General features: G+C 41.4%; 1 protein-coding gene across 1 annotated transcript in view; it reads right to left on the bottom strand.

Annotated features, from left to right (window-relative positions):
- DNAH8 (dynein axonemal heavy chain 8) overlaps positions 1-21,539 on the bottom strand; it is a 323,365-nt gene that overhangs the window by 154,603 nt on the left and 147,223 nt on the right. Inside the window, exons 41-52 of the mRNA XM_029943168.1 lie at positions 21,046-21,270; positions 18,182-18,354; positions 15,518-15,696; positions 12,205-12,392; positions 9,914-10,000; positions 9,714-9,821; positions 8,539-8,673; positions 6,440-6,601; positions 3,957-4,203; positions 3,567-3,808; positions 3,337-3,477; positions 741-978 (exon numbers count right to left, since the gene is read on the bottom strand). Of these exons, the coding sequence (XP_029799028.1) occupies positions 741-978; positions 3,337-3,477; positions 3,567-3,808; positions 3,957-4,203; positions 6,440-6,601; positions 8,539-8,673; positions 9,714-9,821; positions 9,914-10,000; positions 12,205-12,392; positions 15,518-15,696; positions 18,182-18,354; positions 21,046-21,270 (2,125 nt within the window). The remainder of the gene's footprint in view (positions 1-740; positions 979-3,336; positions 3,478-3,566; positions 3,809-3,956; positions 4,204-6,439; positions 6,602-8,538; positions 8,674-9,713; positions 9,822-9,913; positions 10,001-12,204; positions 12,393-15,517; positions 15,697-18,181; positions 18,355-21,045; positions 21,271-21,539) is intronic.

Below are 21,539 nucleotides of genomic sequence, written 5' to 3'. Positions count from 1 at the left end.
GGTTCAGATTCTGTGTTTCCCTCTATCTCTGCCCCTCCCCCACTTGTGTGCGTGCTCTCTCTCTCTTTTAAATAATAAATGTATAAACTTTACAAAAATGCATTTGCTGCTTTGGGGTTTTAGGAAAAATCAGAGGTAAATATAGTTTTTAGGAAGCATGTTTTATCTTTTCTGGAGCTTAGAAGAATTGGAAGCTACACTCTGGATAAAGGGCACCAAACTCAAGGGCATTTCTCTTAGAGACAGGGAAGCTCAGCTCTGCCACATGCGGGAGGCTGGGGGCTGAGGTGACCATGCTGGACTGTGCTGAGTTTGCTACATTTAAGAAGGACCCCATATGTTTGGTTCATTCCCTGATTGTTCTGACATTTCCAACAGGGAAGCTGTGGGGTTGATCTGTTACTTCATCATGAAGAATCTATGTTCTCTACACTGCTGCCTTTTCTCTTCAAGCATCAGGACGTACATGATGTAAGAAGAGGTGTTGCAAACTTATTCATGCAAGATTTCACTTAGCCCACTCCAAAAGGAGAAGAAGCCAAGAGTCTCTTGCCAGTTTCCAGCAGGGCCGATATGCAAAATTCTACTATTCTTTGCATCTGTGCCTTTAAAAAATGGTATTAGCAGTCGTGCTATTTATAATTGGTTTAATATTCCCCCATAGAAGCATTTATGAAAGTTTATATTTTTCTCATTAAAAAAGAGATCATCTCATTTCAAATATAAGTCACGGTACTTACCATAATCACTAACATAAAACTCATACATGGTCTGATTCGTGTCTTTAGGTATTTCTGGTAAGTCTAACTTGCTTTCATGATTTCGTAAAAAGGCCTCAAGCTTTTCTCTGCTTTCCAATTCCAAAAGGGCTCCTAAACTCCACATCAGACCAAACACAAATAATTTATGAAGATGTTCGGCACATGAAACACCACCTTCTTCTTTGGAGGGAATTAAACCTTCCAGTAGATTGAGAGACTGAAAAATATTTGAAATATAATAAAATAAATTTGGTATTCAAATTTTTGAAATAAAAAAAATTTTTAATGTCTATTCATTTTTGAGAGACAGAATATCAGTGGGGAAGGGACAGAGAGTGAGAGAGACACAGAATCTGAAGCAGTCTCTGGCTCTGAGCTGTCAGCACAGAGCCCAATGCAGGGCTCAAACCCACAAAACACGAGATCATGACCTGAGCTGAAGTCAGATGCTTAACCAACTCACTCACCCAGGTGTCCCTGAAATAAAAAAATTTAAGTGACAATAAATTTAAAAGAAGGAGGAAAGGAGGGAAGAAAAAAACATATCTCCAGATATTGCTTGCTCACTGTCCAACAGCAAACAGCATTTAGAGAAAGGTGATTTATATATACAATGGACTACTACGTGGCAATGAGAAAGAATGAAATCTGATCATTTGGAGCAACGTGGATGGACCTCGAGGGTGTCATGCTAAGCGAAATAAGTCAGGCGGAGAAGGACAGATACCATATGTTTTCACTCATAGGTCTAACAGGAGAAACCTAACAGAGGACCATGGGGGGAGGAAGGGGGAAAAAGAGTCAGGGAGAGGGAGGGAGGCAAATAATGAGAGACTGAAAACAAACGGAGGGCTGTAGGGGAGGGGAAAAAGGGAAGGGGGTTGATGGGCATGGAGGAGGGGCACTTGTGGGAGAGAGCACTGGGTGTTATATGGAAACCAACTTGACAATAAACTATATGGGGGGAAAAAGGCTGCATGGACTAGCAGAAAAGATGCCAAAATAGAAATCGGAAGGTATAGTTTCTGTCCCCAGCTCATGCCACTAACCTCACTAGGCTTCAGTTTCCTAATATGAAAAGTAAAACTAGATGTTTTACTTTCTCCTTCTTCTTATTTAGACTAGATGTTTTGTAAGGTAGTTTCTGGATCTAAAGTTCAGTTACTCCAGGGGCACCTAAGTGGCCCAGGCTGTTGGGCATCTGACTTCTGCTCAGGTCATGATCTCAGCGTTCATGGGTTTGAGCCCTGCATTGGACTCTGTACTGACAGCTCAGAGCCTAGAGCCTGCTTTGGATTCTGTGTCTCCTTCTCGCTGCCCCTCCCCTGCTTGTGCTTTCTCTCTCTCTCTCTCTCTCTCTCCTCTCTCTCTCTCTCAAAAATAAACATTAAAAAAAACTTTAAGTTGTTACTCCACATTTCCTCCATCAGAGGTTCCATTTCCCTTTAATTTTTCGCAGGGCTCAGCAGACTGCGGCCCCAGGGCGCCAGCCACCTGCTTGGCAAATACTTTCATTGAAACACAGTCACGCTCTTTCATGTAGTCACTGTGTCTGGTTGTCTTTGCAATACAACAGCGGACGTCAGTCTTTGGGACAGACAGTTGTGTAAGTATTTGCCTAAATATTTGCTACCTGCTCTTTAAGGAAGTGTGCCACCCCCCATCCAGCATCAGAAAGAAATATATCTACAGTAAGATATCCTCAGTCTTTCAAAACAAAATTAATTCATTTCATTTTCCTCATTTTAGATGAGGAAACTCATCCTCATCCTCAGGCTTTCAAAACAAAATTAATTCACTTCATTTTGTCATTTACACACATTTACACACTGTCTGGTCCATAGTGCCTAACACTTCTATTATGCATTTTAACGTAATTACTAAATAATCATTGATTTGGGCCTCATGCATTACTTCTAACCTACCACCCTCACTGACTGGCATCCCTTATTAAACTAAAAGAAAATCAAATCACCAGATTGGATACTGAAAGATCACTTTTGCCTATAAAAGCAGGAGAGCCCTTCAAAATCTATGATTAGTTCTGTTTTCTCCAAAGACTGTTAAAAAAAAGCTGATTGTGGGCTGGGGTGGGGATAGAGAGTAGGAAAGACATACACACACAATGCTAGAAACTACTAGGAAAATTATTTGAAGGTTTTCCCTGTCTGGGATTCTGTAAATTTGCAATGCTGAGATTGCCATTTGCATTTCTTGCTTGTCACCAGCTCCTTTTCTGCGCTTCTTGGTAGAACGGGCTGCTTTGCTTATTTATGTAGACTACTGTCATTATTGGAGGCACTTGCCTGGAAGGTTACTAAGCTTGACACTGGGGAAGACCGTTCTTTCCTCTTCCCCTGACAAAACCCACCCTTGGGAAGAGAAAATAATAAAGCAGATGTCAGTAACAACATTAATGAAACCTTTAATACGAATCCAACTTCTCCAAGCCTTCATAACCATATCATAAAAATATTTCTATGGACTGCAGGGATTTTCTATTTCAGATGCTTCTAACCTGCGAGTGGGTGTGGAAAAAGTCTCCGGTCTACGCAGAGGATGTCCACAGTCTTACCTGCATGATATAGTTGCACTCCAGGAGCTGCATTTTTGGATTGAGGTTTAGTTTCATGAATGTATATGTATCTTCAAATACTTTATCGTATAGAGTTAGGAACACAGAAGCTTCCCACGCGGTTCGCTTCTTCAACCACGCCTACGGCGAAGAAACAGAACCTCAGTTCACCAAGGACGTGAAGCTGGGGAAGCCGCGGAGCACCCCCTGGGTGGGTCCCCTGTCCCCACCTGCAATATCGGCCTCCAGCTGAGCGCTGAGCTGCTGATGTAGACCATGCCCATCCTGGAAACCGTGGCGGGGGAAGCGTTCTCGATATTGTGGACTTCAAACAGAAGCTTGCAACTCGGAGCCATGGGGATGCGATCTCCGTTAGCTAACGTGAGAGTTTTGTTGTCGTCCAACACAGAATTCAGGTTCTCGATCCAAATGGCATCCACGGGGCCATCTAAAATGAGGAAAATGTTTTCACCTGCAAATAATGAAAAGAGAAAAATCACTTTTCACCTGCAAAAAAATAAAAATAAAAATAAACCCAACCTCTAAACATCATGTGATTAATAAACTGGCAGGGGAGGGGAGAGAAGGGGGAAGGTTCACAAAGGAGGGCTGAGGTGTACCTTTTTTAGCTTTTAACGTTTTTCTCCACAGAGTGGAGAAAATCCCATCTGTCCAGTCATTAGTAGCGGTGTCCAGTCTGCCAAACATCTGAGGCGCGGTGATCGCTTTGGGATTCATTCGCATCTCTCTGTGGGGCCTCCCACACTCAGTTAGTGCCTTCATCAGGATTGTTATGACAGTTGTCTTCCCAGAACCACTGGGCCCCAGAGTCATCAGACCGTGGCGGACCAGAGACGTCTCATATAACTGCACAATGAGGTAATCAATGGAAAAATGTCACTAATGAGTCTCTTGCTGACACTCAGAGCAGCGTGCTGAAATTTAAAAAGCTTTAAATAAGCTCTTATTAAAGTAACTAGTTCACTATTTAAAAGATGAGAAAAATGGGTTTTTTTTAACTAGATGTGGCTAGCCAATTAGCGCCACGTTATAGAATAATGTTAAGTGATAAAATTATGACAATGTGGTACTTGCATTACATTTTGGAAATAATTAATTCAGGATCTAGTTGTTGCTTCTCAAACTACTATTCCTTGTGATTTGGGCTTACAAGCTTTCTCTGTATTCAATGTGATGATGTCGCCCCCTGGTGGTGAGAAGCAGCAACACAAACCATCACAGTGAAGACCAGGAGTGATTTATTCAGGAAGTGCTCCCGGGAGAAACTGATAAGGGAGTGGGGGAAGTGGGAGAGACAGGAAAGGGAAGTCAGGCAAGGTGTGATTGAGGACACACTCCTATAGAAGAAAACCTTAACACTTATCCTGCAGGGTACTCTGGAATGTAAGTTGCACCTGTATTTATTCCACGTCAAAGCACAGGAGCTTGAATTTCCTACTCCATCACCCGCCAGTCCTTAACTAACAGGAGGTTGGTTTGGGGTGGGTAGCAAATAAAGTTCCAGGCACTGCCTGCTATTTGTGCCTGCTAACAAAAGTGGCCCCAGTCCTCCGGAAGGGAATGGTAAAAGTGGGCTATTCAAATCACACAGAAGCTGGGGTAGGGGCACATAGTTATGGTCAAAGAGATTCAAGGAGACATGTCAAGAACTGGATGATATCTGTTACAACATCCTCTCTATTGTTTTCTTAATAAAAATAAGAAGTTAAAAGCTAGTAGCTGAGGCTCTTAGGTGGCTCAGTCGGTTGAGTGTCTGACTCGATTTTGGCTCAGGTCATGATCCCAGGGTCGTGGGATCAAATCCCACCTGCTTAAGAGTCTCTCTCTCTCTTGCACCTGATAGGAGGCAGAATTCAAGTTATTCTAACAAGTTAGATAGAAAAGTATCACTACTGTAACCCATAGTTTAAAAGTAATAGATATACTGTCCATAACATTATATTCAAGAGTAATGCTTTTGACACTGAGTAACAACACAATATGCTAGTCCCCTACTCATGGAGGTGACTATGATTTTAGCACTCCATATACTCACTATACATATCATATAGAAGATTTGGGAAAGTTTCCCAGAAATTTAAAAAAAAAAGTGTTTAATGGTTTTCAATACATGGGTGATGAAAAATACTTAAACGTTTCCTCATATATTTCCCTGTAAAATTTGGATGTGTCTCATACACTTGCACTTCGTACAATCTGGCAACTTAAAATAAGAATTGTTATTTTCCAAATGCAGTTTGTAACGTTGTCCATGATTTCAGCTCCTTCGTTTCCAAACGCCCTAGAAAATAACCCTGAAACATCAAGCCCATAGAGATTTCATTCTGCATCTCTGCCAATCCTTCTGGACTTTGTTGATTAATGTTGGATAGTTGTGACAAAGATAAAATGTAATGAGCAAAAGGATACCAAAGAGACACAGGCAAAGGATTCAGATTTTACTGTAGGTGTGAACTTGTCCACACGTAAAACATAGGCAAAGTATCACTCCCAGATTCCTTGAGCTCCATGTCCATGAAGGTACCCAGCTGTGGGTGATACTGCCAAACTGACACAAGAAGCTTGTGGGATCATTCCATCTTCCCGGCGTTTTATAACCTACTATCCCTTCCTAACTGGTCTTGAGATTCTAGTTTCCACCGGCCCTTCTCCCAGGTATAGGCAACCTCAGCAAATTACGGCTTGTTTCCTGCGAGGCAGGGGAAAGCTATACTATCTCTCTGGGACCAACACATCCTCCTGAGGCCTTTTCTTGCAATGGTGTGTTTTAATTTAGTTTCAGGGGCGCCTGCGTGGCTCAGTTGGTTAAGCATCTGACTTCGGCTCAGGTCATGATCTCAAAGTTCAAGGGTTCGAGCCCTGTATCAGACTCTGTGCTGACAGCTCAGAGCCTGCAGGTTGCTTCAGATTCTGCATCTCCCTCTCTCTCTCTCTGCCCGGCCCCCCACTCTCTTTCAAAACTGAACATTAAAAAATTAATTTAGTTTCAGCATTTACATTAAGACTAATATCCTGAGCTCTTCTCCTCAAATGGTGACCTTTAACAACACACACTTACCATAATAGATTAAATTTTCTTTACCTGCACGAGTTTGAGATTCCAGGGCGGGTGGTTAATCAGACCTTCTATCTGGACCTGTCTGGCCACTGCCTCTTGCAGCTCCACATACGTATTACTATCCAGCTGCAGTCCTGGGAACAGGTCATTGATTAAGCTGAGGAACAGAGGTTCATCTTCATCAATCTGAGATGGCAGAAAATACAGTTGCTTCTTCAGTCAGTAAATAATTATTGACCAGCTACAAGGCTCATGACACCTATTACTGCATGCCCAGAAAATCATGTATTGCTCTCCTAATCGGACGTGTGTCCTGTGGACCCAGCCCCTGAGCACCACCACTGAATCCACGTTATCTATGGCATTGTACCCAAAGCTCTTTGACATTCAACACCCCCTACAATCTATGGCTTCGAGGTTTGATCTCACTACTACTTTATCAAATGAAAGCACTGCTTTTCACAAACAGGTGTATGTATTAACCTTTTTAAAAATGTTTAATGGTTATTCATTTTCGTGAGAGAGACAGAACACCAGCGGGAGAGGGGCAGAGACAGAGTGGGAGACACAGAATCTGAAGCAGGCTCTAGACTCTAAGCTGTCAGCACAAAGCCCGATTCAGGGCTTGAACTTGGGAATGGTGAGATCATGACCTGAGCCAAAGTCAGATGCTTAACCAACTGAGTCACCCAGGCACCCTTGCATTAACCTTAAAAACATACCATTAGTGGTCCCAACCCCATGAAAACAGAATATTAGAATTTCATCTAAACTGCCCGGCTCATCCAACATTGGCTGGAAAACTCCATCAGAGCAGTGTCCCCCTGTCCTTAATAAGCCATAGGTCTGAGTCAACTGACCCTAATCCTCATTTGCTATGTCTTTAATGTCTCCATCACCCCCTTCCCAATGGCTGCCCTCTTCTGATTTCTCCCTATTCTCTGAAAGTCCTCTGATGCCTTCTGGAATTCTCATCTAGCAGTTTCATGAATACTATTACCAAGGGAGGTGCGGAGGTGTACTCGAAGGGACAGAGGATTTGACACCAGAATGTTTTGTGGATTTTCGTTCCAGCTTCTCAACTGACCATAATTGTGGCTGAGTCCTCCGAACTTGGTTCCCTCATAAGTCAGATGGAAATGAGCACACTAGCTATTCCTGTCCCACAGTGTTGCTGTGAGACTCAAGCAACACAATACCCCGGAAAACCTCTGTGATGCTAAAGAACTGCACTGAGGTTAGTTGTTAGTTCCTGTAACTAGAACGTGAGCTTCCTAAGAACCACTTGTTCCTCAACTTTGTAGGCACGGACAGGGCATAGACACAATATGTAACTTGTATAATACAGGCCCTTGGAGGATTCCACGCACACCTGTCCATTGGCCACTTCAAAGAACCTGGCTGCGAGATGGCTATTATCATCTTCACAGCGAGCTTTCAGTGCGCTTCCGGAAAACAGAAATGATGTCGGTGGTGGGGGGACAGCCATAGCTGAAATAAGTTCGGACATGTTCTGAGACAGCAAAAGTTCTCAGGGTTCTCTGTGAATCCAAACAACCTGAACTTTCATGGTTAGACTTTGTGTTACATTCTAAGTAACAGTAGAAGACTGGACTGAGGGGCGCATGGGTGGCTCAGCCAGTTGAGCATCCGACTTCGGCTCAGGTCACGATCTCATGATTCGTGAGTTCAAGCCCCCGCATCAGGCTCACTGCTGTCAGCGCAAAGCCTGCCTCAGATCCTCTGTCCCACCCCCTCTCTGCCTCTCCTCCCTCATGCTCTCTCTCTCTCCCTTTTTCTCTCTCTCTCAAAAATAAATAAAAACATTTTTTTAAAAAGACACAATTATAAAATAAAAGAAGAAGAAGACTGGACTGAAACTTGAGGGCCAGAGCCCACCAATGGTTTTATAGTTCACGACAGATGCATTTCCAGCCCATGTTGGACACACAAGGCCACGGACTTTTTACCTCTAGAAGGCCAGGGCTAGCTTCACATACCCAGGGTCCCGGTCATTACTAGTACTCAGCTCAAGCTGAGTCAGCCCCCACGTTTCAGCTGAGTAGGGAAAAGGACCAGGTGAGCCTCTGAAGGAGCGGTGGTTTCAGGGGAGGGAAGGATACCAGTTTGGAAAGGTTCATGTCTCTTAGTCCTCGCATGACCGTGCTTAGCTCACTGTCTTCTGGTCTGGCTCTTTTCTGAGATCCAAGTGTCCTCAAGACAGATAGGATATTTCTCAACCCAAAGTCGTAATGAACCTAAGATGGGGGAGAGGGAAGATTGTTTCATTGAACGATGCTAAATGCAGACCCACTGTGTACACATTGGTAGATGCGCTGATCTGCACACACGGCTGTGTGGAGGGGCTGTGATGTGAAGTTCTAGGAGCTCACGTCTCCCATCTTTCCTTTGATTCTTCCGGACTTTGAGAATAATACAGTCCGAATGGCAAATCAGCAAACAGATTTATTTTTAAGTTCATTTATTTTTGACAGAGAGAAAGAGCACAAGTGTGGTAGAAACAGAGAAAAAGAGAATCCCAAGCAGGCTATGCACTGTCAGTGCAGAGCCTGATGCGGGGCTCAAACTCCCAAACCATGAGATCATGACCTGAGCTGAAGCCGGACACTTAACTGGCTGAGCCACCCAGGCGCCCCACAGCAAACATTTAAATTTAACCTGTTGGTTATACACTCTGTGATTTCACTTCTATAACATTCTTGGAATAACAACATTTTAGAGTTGGAGGAAAGATAGGGGCTGCAAGGGGGTAGGGACTTGGAAGAGAGGTGGGTGTGGCTATGAAGGGGTAGCAGAGACAGAACAGTTCTATTTGTTGATTGCAACAGAGGTTACATGAATCTGCAGTGACATCATTGCATAGTACTACACACACACACACACACACACATGCTACACAAGTGCCTGTATAACTGGCAGACTCTTAATAAACTCTGTGGATTGTATCCATGTCTGCTTTCTGGTTTTGCCATTTGTTACTGTATTATCGTTACATCAACGCATCAACGATGCGGAAAATAGGATTACAGAGCCTCCTCTACATTTCTTTGCAACTTCACTGAAACTCCATAATCATTTCAAACTAAAAAAAGGTTTTTAAAATACATACATCTGAAAAAATAAAATAAAATACATACATCTGTAACTATAAATACATCTTAGAAGAGAGGTGAGATTTTTTAAAAACTCACTGATGAACACTTATCAAGGTAAAACTGCAAAGTGAAAAAATCAAGTTCTACAGCGAGAGGAAAGATAGATTTACAAAGTTACTTACCTGTTTGGTAAGCTGCTCTTCACAGAGTTTGTAAAGAACATAAAACTTTTGAGCCAAGATAACATTTTCAAGAAAACCACAGCTTGCAAGTTTAACTCGCATAATGATCTGAAAATTAAGGTCATGAGATTTTTCAACAACTTAGAGAAAAACAAGTAAAGAACATAAATTATATTATGTTTCCAAGTCCCGGTGCCTACCTGTCTATCAGGGACCATCATAGCAACAGTTCTAAACTGAATTTTTAAGTTTTCTGGTAGCTCCTGGCGCCCAGCATATCCAGGATTCTAAAGTTAAAATTATTTTAAGTTATTGATATAATTTTCATTTCATGAATACAAATACATTCAAATTCCTAGTTCATATTCTAAGGTGGCATTGAAAAACATTAGATTCATAAAACGTCCCTCCTTTCTCAAAAATATGTATTGGACTATCCGTATTTTTTAAGGTCACATTACCCCCTCATGCATATTTCCATTTTCATTATACTAACAAAGTCATACACACACACACACACACACACACACACACACTTCGTGTAACAAAAATTAGGCATCTATGTATCTATTGGTTAAGGGGGGAAAAAAAAAGATACATAGATACCAAGACAATTATGATCTAACATAGGTTATTGAAAAAGGAAGAAAATTCAGGATTTCATACGAATCAGTTTACTTAGTTAATTCTGATTTTCTCTTTTCCATTATTCTCCATGGTCAGAATTGCAGAGTTCTCTGGATGATCATTAAACAAACAAACAAACAGAAAACCATGAGGGTGAGGGGAAATAAAGATGGGAATGAGAACAGTGGGGAAAACGTGGAAAGGGACGAAAAGTAGACGAGGAAAGGAAGCTAAGGCCTCACGAGCAGCAACAGGTTGAGGATGTATCAGACCCAAGAGTTCCAAGGAAAGGTTAGGAAAAGGAGAAGCGTTCAAAGACTAGTCAGGCAAGGAGGGGTCAGTTGTTTTAGGAAAGAACATTAAGAAACCTTTGGTCCCTGAGCATTTATTGGTCACTATCCGTTGGCCAGGTACCTTCCTCAGTGCTGGGAATACAGAGGTTACTGGGTGCCTTCTCTTTTCCCAGTCACAGACCCCCACTTGCAAACTGGGAGCTTCACCACTCAGGTAAAACACTAAGTTTCCTAGCCTGCCTTGCCCCTGGTGTGATTGAACTTGACACTGGAAGATGTAAAGGAGCCAATGGTATGATGCCCTTTTGAAGGGACTGATTCAATCAGTTGGCCGCAGTGAAACAAATGCTTCTGTAGAGTCGTGGGTTATAAGGTGAATTGAAGATAGAACTCATGATGGTGTAGAAACATAGAGGGAACTTACGAGAATAAATCTTTATGTGTTAAGCGACTATTTTCCATGTCTCAGTTAATCACAGCCTAATGTAATATCTAATTGTATTTCCAATACTATTCTTAATCCAAGGGGAAAGTTACTCTTCTTTTAAATTGTTCTCCACCACAGTGTCACACAATAAAATTTTCCATCCCATTTCCTGAGTTATAATAACTGATCACTTCTGGATTATTATTATTTACCCCCAAGTGTTTTGCTTATGTTTGCTTACAATAAAGCATATCAGAAAATTTCTTAATTTTGCTTTCTATAATTTATCTTTGTCCACTGAGACACTTAAAAATTCAGATTATATTGTATTATCTTGCAACACAGAGACTTAACTGTATAGAGAACATATAAAAATATTAAATAAAACTGGTTCAAATTAACATCGCTTTTCCAATTCATAGACCTTCCTATTTATTCATTCCTTTGGTTTTCTTTCTTTATAAAATTGTATCACAATGCTCTGCCCTCAGTCACATGGTAATTGAATTTGTTACAATAGTTGCAGGTCTTTGGTGAATTATGTTGGCCATTTAAAATCATTTCCATCATCCTTTATTATGTGTCAGAGAAAAACCCAAGTGTAAAGGTTAAGTAGTTAGATTTTGACATTAGACAGACAATAACCTCTAACTGGCTACGTGACTTCAACAAGTTTTTAAATCTTTCTGAGCCTGAGATAATTCAGTTATGACATCCACCATACCAATGGGATTCAGGTCTACATTTCCCTGCCCTTTTGGAGTTAGGTGTGTTCATCAACCCACAATAGACATGTGGCGTGAGGGAGAAATAAATCTTTGAGGTTTTGAGCCACTGAGATTTGGGGATTGTTACTGTGGCTAGCCTGTCTGGTACCATACAGAAATACGATACAATAAATATGTTTAGCCCAGCACCTTACACACAATAAGTGCTTGCTAAACGGTAGCTAGTGTTCTCATTAACATTGTGCTATTTCGTCTCCTCTTGAGGCTATTCTCACTACTCAAAAAAATCATATGACAAACGCAAATAACTCATGACCTCTGAATAGTCATTGATTTACTAACTAAGATAAGCTTTCTTTTATTTAGGTGTATAGCAATTAAACAAATAAAATTGCATTTAAAGACCATTTTCTTACCATTGTTAGGAAAATTCCAAATTCTGGATTCAAATCAACACAATCACCATCAGAAAAAATGAACTGTTTTTTTCTCTCCTTTCTTGCCGTCAAAACAATATAAATCTGTTGGGCTGCCACTGATAATACAGGCAGTTCAATTCTGTTAAATTCATCAAAACAGCCCCAAGAACCCGACTGTGCAAGACCTGGTATGAAAAACAGTTAATTTGAAAAGCTTTACTTTGTAATATGCCTTCTTGGTAGTGATCATTTCTCTAAAAGTGCTCTCAAACAATTATATACAGAAATACAATTTATATAAACTTTCATATCTGGCTGTAAAGACATATTTAATTTCAGTGATCTAAAGAAGTATAACTATTTGTACATTATCATGAAAACAGGGCACTGCCAAAATGAAAGCGTAGACATGCATTATACCCAGGGACGCAGAAGGAATGTAAGATTAGGTTCAGTGGGGAGGAGGGGTGAAGGAGCCATGTTTGGGGAAACAGACAAAATGGGGGACGCCCTGTCTCTGTCAGCGCATTCTGTTTCTTTCTTGTTGCAGACGGATACATGGGGATGCTGGGTGAGATAGACAATGGTCAAAGGGATTTTTATTTATTCCCTTCAAAACTCAATATAAACAATTCCATATTATGAACATTACTCCTATCTAATCTCTTTTTAAAAAAATTTTTAAACATTTATTTATTTTTGAGAGACAGATCATGAGCCGGGGAGGAGCAGAGAGAGAGGGAGACACAGAATCTGAAGCAGGCTCCAGGCTCGGAGCTGTCAGCACAGAGCCCAATGTGGGGCTCACACCCATGAACCATGAGATCATGACCTGAGCCGAAGTCGGAGGCTCAACTGACTGAGCCATCCAAGCACCTCACTCCTATCTAATCTCTTAAGGATGAAAAACTTCATTATCTTTAGCTATAGAAAATGTTCTTCTTTCTTTTATTATTGTCCCAGTTTTTCTTCTCTCTCCTTTGAGCATTTCCCTTATATAGATGTTGGAACTTTTATATGCATCCCTATTACCCTTAGGCTTTTCTGCCAAACCTCCCATTTCTTTCTCTTGTATTCAATGTATTTATTCTCTTCGCTGGACAGTTTAACTCAAAAGAGGTTTTTAATTTATTTACATTTTCAATTTCATGTTATTCAATTGTTATTTTGTTCATAGCAACCTGTCTACCTTCAGTCGGTTGTATGTTATAAATTATTGAGTCCCTCTGAAGCTGTTGATTGTATTTACTCTTTTCTTCTGTTTCCTCTATTAATCACGTTAGTGGTCTCTCGGCTGTTTGGGGTGCCTCCTTCATTTCTTCAGGTATTTCATGAGACTTCGTTATCTCTGTATGTGTGTGTGTTTCCTTATCTCAAATGCCAGTTCCTGTTTGCAGGACACATGCCCGCCTCTGGTGATTTGGAGGGAGGAACGGGAGAGGCGTGAGAGCTTCCCCCCTGGGCCGGGGCTCCCCGGGGGCACGGCTTGCCTCTCTGACACGAGCCCCCGTCTGAGGTTTAACTGTGACAGGACTCTCACTTCAAAGAGCTGTGCAACGTCTGTGCAAAGGACAAATCCTGGAGATGGCCACTTCCTTTTCTTTTTTTCCGTGCCGTCTCCATCACCGTGGCACTCTAGGACTTACCCTGTGTTCTTTGTGGCTGCTCTTAACCATCCCCAACTTGAAGCTGGGAGTGATCCACAGAACCCTTCTCTTTGATTAAGACATGATTCTCAGGGCTCAAAAATGGCTTAACAGGCAAATATAAAGAATAATATAATGAATACCCATGCACCTACCTACCTATCAAATCTTAACAATTTGCTGAGGATTTCATTCTAAAGAATAAAATATTAGCACCAGAGTTCACATCCCGCTTGGAGCCACACTCCCTCCTTCTCCAGAGGGAACCTCTGTCCTCAATTTGATGCCAGTGGCTCCAGATGTGCTTTAAAATACTGCTCATGGGCACCTGGGTGGCTCAGTCGGTTAAGCATCCGACCTCAGCTCACATCATGAGCTGATGTGGGTTCAAGCCCCACATTGGACTCCATGCTGACCGCCGAGAGCCTGGAGCCTGCATCAGATTCTGTGTCTCCCTCTCTTTCTGCCCCTCCCCTACTCGTGCTGTCTCTATCTCAAAAATAAATAAACATCAAAAAAATTAAAAAATAAACCACTGCTCACCTGCATATATTCATGAACACTATATATTTTGCATACAAGACTTATATGTGTGTATCTATCTATATGTATAGGTCTATAAAATATTGTATATATCCTCTTGAAACCTGATTTATTTGCTCAGTATTATTTTTCTGAGATTTATGTAAGTGTATACATATAGATCGAATTCACTATTTTTTAATGTTTTATTTATTTTTGAGAAAGCATGAGTGTGGGAGAGGCAGAGAGAGAGGGAAACAGAGGATACAAAGCAGTCTCTGCGTTGACAGCAGAGAGCCTGATGTGGGGCTCGAACTCACCAACTGTGAGATCACGACCTTAGCCGAAATTGGACACTCAACAGACTGAGCCACCCAGGCACGCCCCCAGATTTTTAATTTAGGGTAAGCAATGTATCAATCTTTCCTTTATGGCTTGTGAGTTTTGTATTAAATATCCCTTTCTCTGAAAACAAATATACTTTCATTTATTACCTTCTAAAATCCATATGGTTTTGCTGACCATACTCAGGTGTTTAAGTCCCAGAACTGATTTTTATATATGGCGTAGGCATCCAGTTTTATACATGTAGGGGTCCAATTTCCTTTGTTAAATTCTAATCATCTCTTGTCGCAGAATGACTTATCGTAAAGTCTGTCTTTTCATCACTGATTTCAATACCCTCTTTGCCATATGTCAAGTGTCCTTGGCCCATTTCTGCATTCTCTGTTCTATCCCACAGCTCTGTTTATCAATCCCTGCACCAATACCAGAGTCTCTGAGCTATGCTCTAAATGAGATCTTTCATTTCAGCAGGAAGGGGAGCCACATGTGTCATGGCTCCGTTATCTTGATCTTATCTCCTCCACTATTGTTTCAGGCAATAATAAATTGATTTCATTTTCGCAATCTAATATACATTCAACTCATGGACTAGAATGCCAGCAATAGTATTGAACCATATGAAACTCATGACATCCAGCCATTTTTGACCCAGAAAAAAATGGCAGTATTACATACATCAACCTATACTAATTTCAGTTACATGGGATAATATCACTTTAGGTTTTATCATAAAATAATGTTAAAAGGTAATAAAAATACATTCACCAAAAAATAATTTAACAGTGTTTGACACTTACCTTTAAAAATCCTTCCGAGCCCTCTGAAATCCATTTGATCTGAGCAGTTAAACACAACCACATATTTTCCCAAACATCTTCCCATGTCTTTTGTGGTTTCTGTTTTACCAGTGCCCGCGGGTCCTGCCGGAGCACCTCCCATGTTCATCCCCAACGCCTGTGCTAAAGTGATATAGCACCTGCAAGTGTGAACCAGAGAAAGCACTGTGAGTCCGGGTAACACACTGTTGCAGTGAAGTACAAGTCAAAGATGAATGTGACTGAAATGGGTCTGTTTATTTTAGAATTTGAGCCACTCACTTAAAAGAGTCAACGAAACAAGCCTGGGGTACTTGATATCTACTAAAAGTAGTGCGGTGATTACAAACATTTCTTGAGACAGGAGTGCCTGGGTGGCTCAGTCAGTTAAGCATCTGACTTCAGCTCAGGTTGTGATCTCACGGTTCGTGGGTTTGAGCCCCAGCTTGGGCTCTGTGCTGACAGTTGGAGCCTGGAGCCTGCTTGGGTTTCTGTGTCTCCCATGCTCTCTGACCCTCCCCTACTTGTACTCTGTCTCTCAAAAAATAAATAAACGTTAAAAAAAAATTTTTAAAGGGGCACTGAGGTGGCTCAGTCAGTTAAGTGTCCAACTTCAGCTCAGGTCATTATCTCACTATGCCTGAATTTGAGCCCTCCATCAGGCTCCGTGCCGATGGTGAAAGTCTGCTTGAGACACTCTCTCTCTCTCTCTCTCTCTCTCTCTCTCTCTCTCTCTCTCCTTCTCTGTCTGCCCCTTCCACACTTGCATGCTCTCTCTCTCTCTCTCAAAATAAATAAATAAACTTAAAAAAACAACTTTAGGTCTTCCTTCTACTGTGGTCAGGATACATCGTGAGGCAGAAGACCAAATAAGCAGTGCTATACTGGCTGATATTGAACAACTAGCTCTCCAGGGAAAACATACATCAGTCTGACTTTCTGGTTTGCTGATTTCTGTGGTACAAATACTTCCACCAGGGCCAATGACAAGCTACCAATGTGACACCACAAAACTGGGAAGAGATGCACACAAGTGACTCTCACAGGCTGGTACAAGCCAGCGCACTGTGGCAAATAAATCATCTTACTGTGAAATGTTTCACTCACTTAAGTAAGTGTAAAGAATAACAATGAATCTACTTGTATCCATGATCCAGCTTCAGTTATATTTGTTTCATATCTAAGCAAAATTGAGTGGAGCTTAGTGGAAGAGGAAACACATTGACAAGTTATGCTATAAAGGCACTGGGCATATAGAAGGGGGTTGGATGAATTTAGAGGTCACTAAAGATGTAATTTCTGTCACAATTATGCAGCCCTATTTAAAGTAACAGCAGAATTAATTGTTCCATAACCCAAGTTAAGGCAACTCTACAGACACTTATGGAGCATCTTCTTTTTAAAAAAATTTTTTTAATGTCTATTTATTTTTGAGAGAGACAGAGCGCAAGCGGGGTAGGCACACAGAGAGAGAAAGACACAGAATCCAAAGCAGGCTCCAGGCTTTGAGCTGTCAGCACAGAGCCCTACGTGGGGTTCGAACTCAGGAGGTGTGAGAGCATAACCTGAGCCAAAGTCGGACACTCAGCCGACTGAATCCCCCAGGCGCCCACTTATTGAGCTTCTTCTATGCGCAGAATATTGAACTGGGTGTTGGAGGGTATGCAGAGATGAACAAGGCCCAGTTTTGTCTGGTGTCACACACTGGAAAGAACTGTGAGGCAATTGGCCATTGACTGATTATTCATACCTGGCCAAGGACCTTCACTTTAGGTATCAATTTCCACACTTGGAAAACCAGGAGACCAGATTACATAATTTCCAAGGTCCCTGCCTTCTTTACAATTCTAATGACTTCCTTTATGGTGCCAGGGAGGTTTTTCCATCTTACTATCATTCATTACTATATTACTCTTAGCATTCGATCTTGCTGTCATTCTTTTATCTTTTTATTTCACAAAAACTTAATGTACCCATATATTTAAGTGACAGCTATAGTTACTTCATTGTGAAACTGGCTTTAATGAGCTAGCATGGACCTAACCTGACAGCAATATGCTTTTGTTAATGTTTCCAATGCAACTTTTTATTTTGTTTTATTTTATTTTATTTTATTTTATTTTATTTTACAGAGAGAGAGAGAGAGCACACAAGTCGGGGAGGGAGGGAAGGGGGGGAGAGAGAGAGAGAGAGAGAGAGAGAGAGAGAGAGAGAGAGAGAGAGAGAGAATCTTAAGCAGGCTCCAATTCAGTGTAGAACCCAACATGGGACTTGATCTCATGACTGTAAGATCATGAACTGAGCCCAAATCAAGAGTCAGATGCTCAACAGATTAAGCCACCCAGGAGCCCCTCAGATGTAATTTTAAAACAATTTTAAGTACATCATTTAATTACAAAATGAAATAACAAGGGATGCCTGGTGGCTCAGCCAGTTAAGCATCTGACTCTTGGTTTCAGCTCAGGTCATGATCTCACAGTTCATGAGTTCGAGCCCCACATCCACCTCTATGCTGACAGTGTGGAGCCTGCTTGGGATTCTGTCTCTCCCTCTCTCTCGGTTCCTCCCCTCCTCATGCTCTCTTTCTATGAAAATAAATAAAGATTAAAAATATTTTTATTGGGATAACAAAACCTGAGTTCCTACCTGTCTGTTAACGGAGTGATAACAAGACGATCGGTGCATCCCAGAAATTCATTTTGGTAAATAAAATCCACATCCGTAATAGACACTACAGTTTGGTCCAAGTCTTCCTTAAAATAAAATCTACTCTGTTTCAGCCACTCAAAATCGGTAACTGATTTGATGTGCATTTTTACCTTAAAAAACATGAAATACAAAGAGATTACATACTGAATTGCAATAGCACAAAACATCACACATGGGCCGTTTTCATTCAGTCATTCATGAACTGATCTGCATTTATTTAACAGAGATCTATTGAGTCTGACACTGTGCTGGGTGAACAAAGACAGATAGTGGTTCCTGCCTTCTGGAGCTTACAAAAAAAAAAAAAAAAGACAAAAGACAGATAAACAAATAATTGGCCATAAAATATGAGAAGAAATTTGGGGTTCATGGAAATACATAGCAAAAGGACCTATTGTAGTCTAGGGGGCCTGAGAGGGATACTTGGAGAAAGAAATATTCAAACTAAAACCTGGAAAAAATTGTAGGAGTTACTAAGGGAAACAAAATAAAACAAAATAAAAGCAGATTTTTAAAAGGAGGTGGGGGGGGGGGCGGGCAATGTTCTAGACATAGACCCAGATGATCTGGTTACGTGTTCAAGGAACTGAAAGAAGTTCAGCACAGCTGAGGCATCCGGGACTCTGGAGAAAAAGAAAGAGTTGAGGCTTCACGGGGCCTGGAAATGGGGCTGGGCAGTGTTCTCGTGGGAAGCCACCGAGGGGAATAAGCAGGGAGATGCAGGGTCACATACACACAAGCGCCTTCCTACACCAGCACTGTGGCCAATCCAACCAACCTGTCCAGTCATCCGCCTACACCTACCGGCAAGAGGTACCGGCTCCCCACAGCCATGCGCGCCAGGGACAGGACCAGGGAGGCACAGTTAGGAATAGCATCCCACCACAACCATGTTCTCAGCTGCCTCGTGATTCTCCAAGGACACATGTGGAGAAAACTAGGTCCTGTCCCTCAGGGGAATCAACATGGGAAAGCGGCAAATGGTCCCTTCGCTGCTCTTAAACTCCGGCCCTCTTCCTGGTCATTCAGCTGACCTCTGGCAACCCTGCAATGCCCCCCTCTCCAACTAATCAAGTCCCTATGCTATTTAACAGTCTTGCTTTTTTGTCATCGTTTCATTGTTTGTGATGACGTTGCTTTCCCCTGAAGTTAAGAATTCTGGCTTCCCGCCAAAAGCACAGTTTGGATTCATCACCTTAATGTGCAACTTTCAGGTGACAAGATCCAGTGCCACCCCCGGGGCCTTGCTCCCCAACACAGGACCCGCAGGCATGGAGATGCCATCAACTCGCTACTCTCAGTAATCCATTAGGACAGCAGGGAGGAGATGGAAGAGGAAGAGGAAAGAATAGCTACTACTTACTGAGTTCTTACCATATACCCAGCTGTTCTAAGCATCGTACATGGAAAAATAAAATGCAAGTATGCTAGCCATGAGATCCCAGCATAGCTGGGATGCAGAGGGGCCATGAGTTTGGTAGTAATTAAGACAAAAAGAAAACAGTTCTGTGGTTTTGATTGTGTGGGTTTCTCTTTTTAAAAATCCATTCTATATGTAAAGTAAAACTTTGTTCAGCACTTAAATTTGAAAGAAATTTCTTCCATGAGATTTCAGCTTTAAAGGTCAGTGAGGGATGTACAAACAACAAGATTTAGCAGATACAGTGATGGATTCCTTAGGAATTTCCTGAGGTGGACTTCAAAGAAAGTCGAAATATGACAGTAATTGCAATTTAGTGAAAGCAAGTCTGTAGAAAGCCAAAGAAATATGGTCTGAGTATGCAGCTCTCTGATGATTAGCTTGATAAGAAGAACCAGAGACAAATCCAAGAGCAGTGTTTCCTCAACCTTAACATGCATATCAATCACCTGGGAATCTTGAAATGCAGACTCTGATTAAGTAGAGGGTGGGGTGGGGGAGGGGACTGGAGAGTCTGCTTTTCTAACAAGCCCCCAGGAGATGCCAATACAACTGGTTGGTATATAATACTTTTGAGAAGCGAGAATCTAGATTCCAGGGGAATAAATGAACTGCATGCCCTTTGGTCTTCCATAAATATGACCTATCTGATCAAGGCTTTTGATACAAGTTTGAAACGAATAGTCTGTGATCATATGCTCTAAAAAAGAGCCCCAAGTTGCATGAAGTACATATCTCTGGTGAAGAAAAGAGATACCTTTAAGACAAATCAAATCAAATCAAATCAGGCAGTAGTAGTTAAAGACAAAGATAGTCAAATGGTGGTATATAGGCCCCTAACCCTATAATCATAACTGCTGCTTGAGGAGAACTTTGTCTTGCTCAAGGCTGCTGGTTAGAGTCCTATTTCTGAAGGGAATTCAAATACCACCCCACCTACTCTTACCTTACAGAACCTTGTCTACATCAAGCCCATGATGCACTGTTGGACACTATCAATCAGACAAATATCCATGAAACTTTTCTGAAGATTGATTCACTTTGATCAAGACTTCTTTCTTAATAGAGCACATAACTCATACCAATCCCACCTAAATTGTAACACGCCCCCGGTTATTTGGTGTCACAGAACGAGTAGTTAGTTCACATCACGTCAGTTGGTTCCAGACTTTCAGAATACCAAATGTGAATATACACATAAGGTTGTTTAAACCGCAAATACAGATATATGGTATATAGGGAGACAGTCGTGGAAAAGGACCAAGTAGATGGAAAGTTCATACAAGCTAGGTAATATATATAATACCTAATTGTTCACAATTAGGAGCACTAAATTATTAACTAGTGAACTAAATTGCTTTAAGAAACAAAGATACTTTACCAAGTCATCAAAAATATCTCTTTGGTGCACATGGATGGTTATCAGAGTTTCAAACTTCACTCTATCAAACTTGCTCAGGTCATGTGTTGTCTGACTGATGAGGGTATTCAGAATATCCAAAAATTTCTGATTGGTCACCTGCATGATCTTCCTGTCATCTTTTGCATTATGTAAAGCCTCTTCTGAATCATGTGTCCACAACATCTGAATTCCCAAAAGCCCCACCTATGTACCCAGAGGAAAAATAATAAGTAAATTTGCCAAATATTTAAAACATATCTGCAATAAAATTTGGTGGTCAGTCATCCATAGGAAGGCAAGCAAAGTTTTACTCATTTTAAACTAAAAAGAGACTTGCATTTCTCCACTTCCAAAAGGGGAAATATAAACACGGTAAGTTCCAACTATTGATATTTAACTGTTTAAGTGCAGAGAGACAAGTAATAATTAAAACAATGGCTACCATACGTGAGCTGTGTATGTCTTATGAAGGA

Source organism: Suricata suricatta, chromosome 7 (assembly GCF_006229205.1).
Source record: "Suricata suricatta isolate VVHF042 chromosome 7, meerkat_22Aug2017_6uvM2_HiC, whole genome shotgun sequence".
NCBI classification, from domain to species: domain Eukaryota; kingdom Metazoa; phylum Chordata; class Mammalia; order Carnivora; family Herpestidae; genus Suricata; species Suricata suricatta.
The sequence above is the reverse complement of the archived record's forward strand: the minus strand, read 5'-3'. Positions and strand labels throughout refer to the sequence as shown.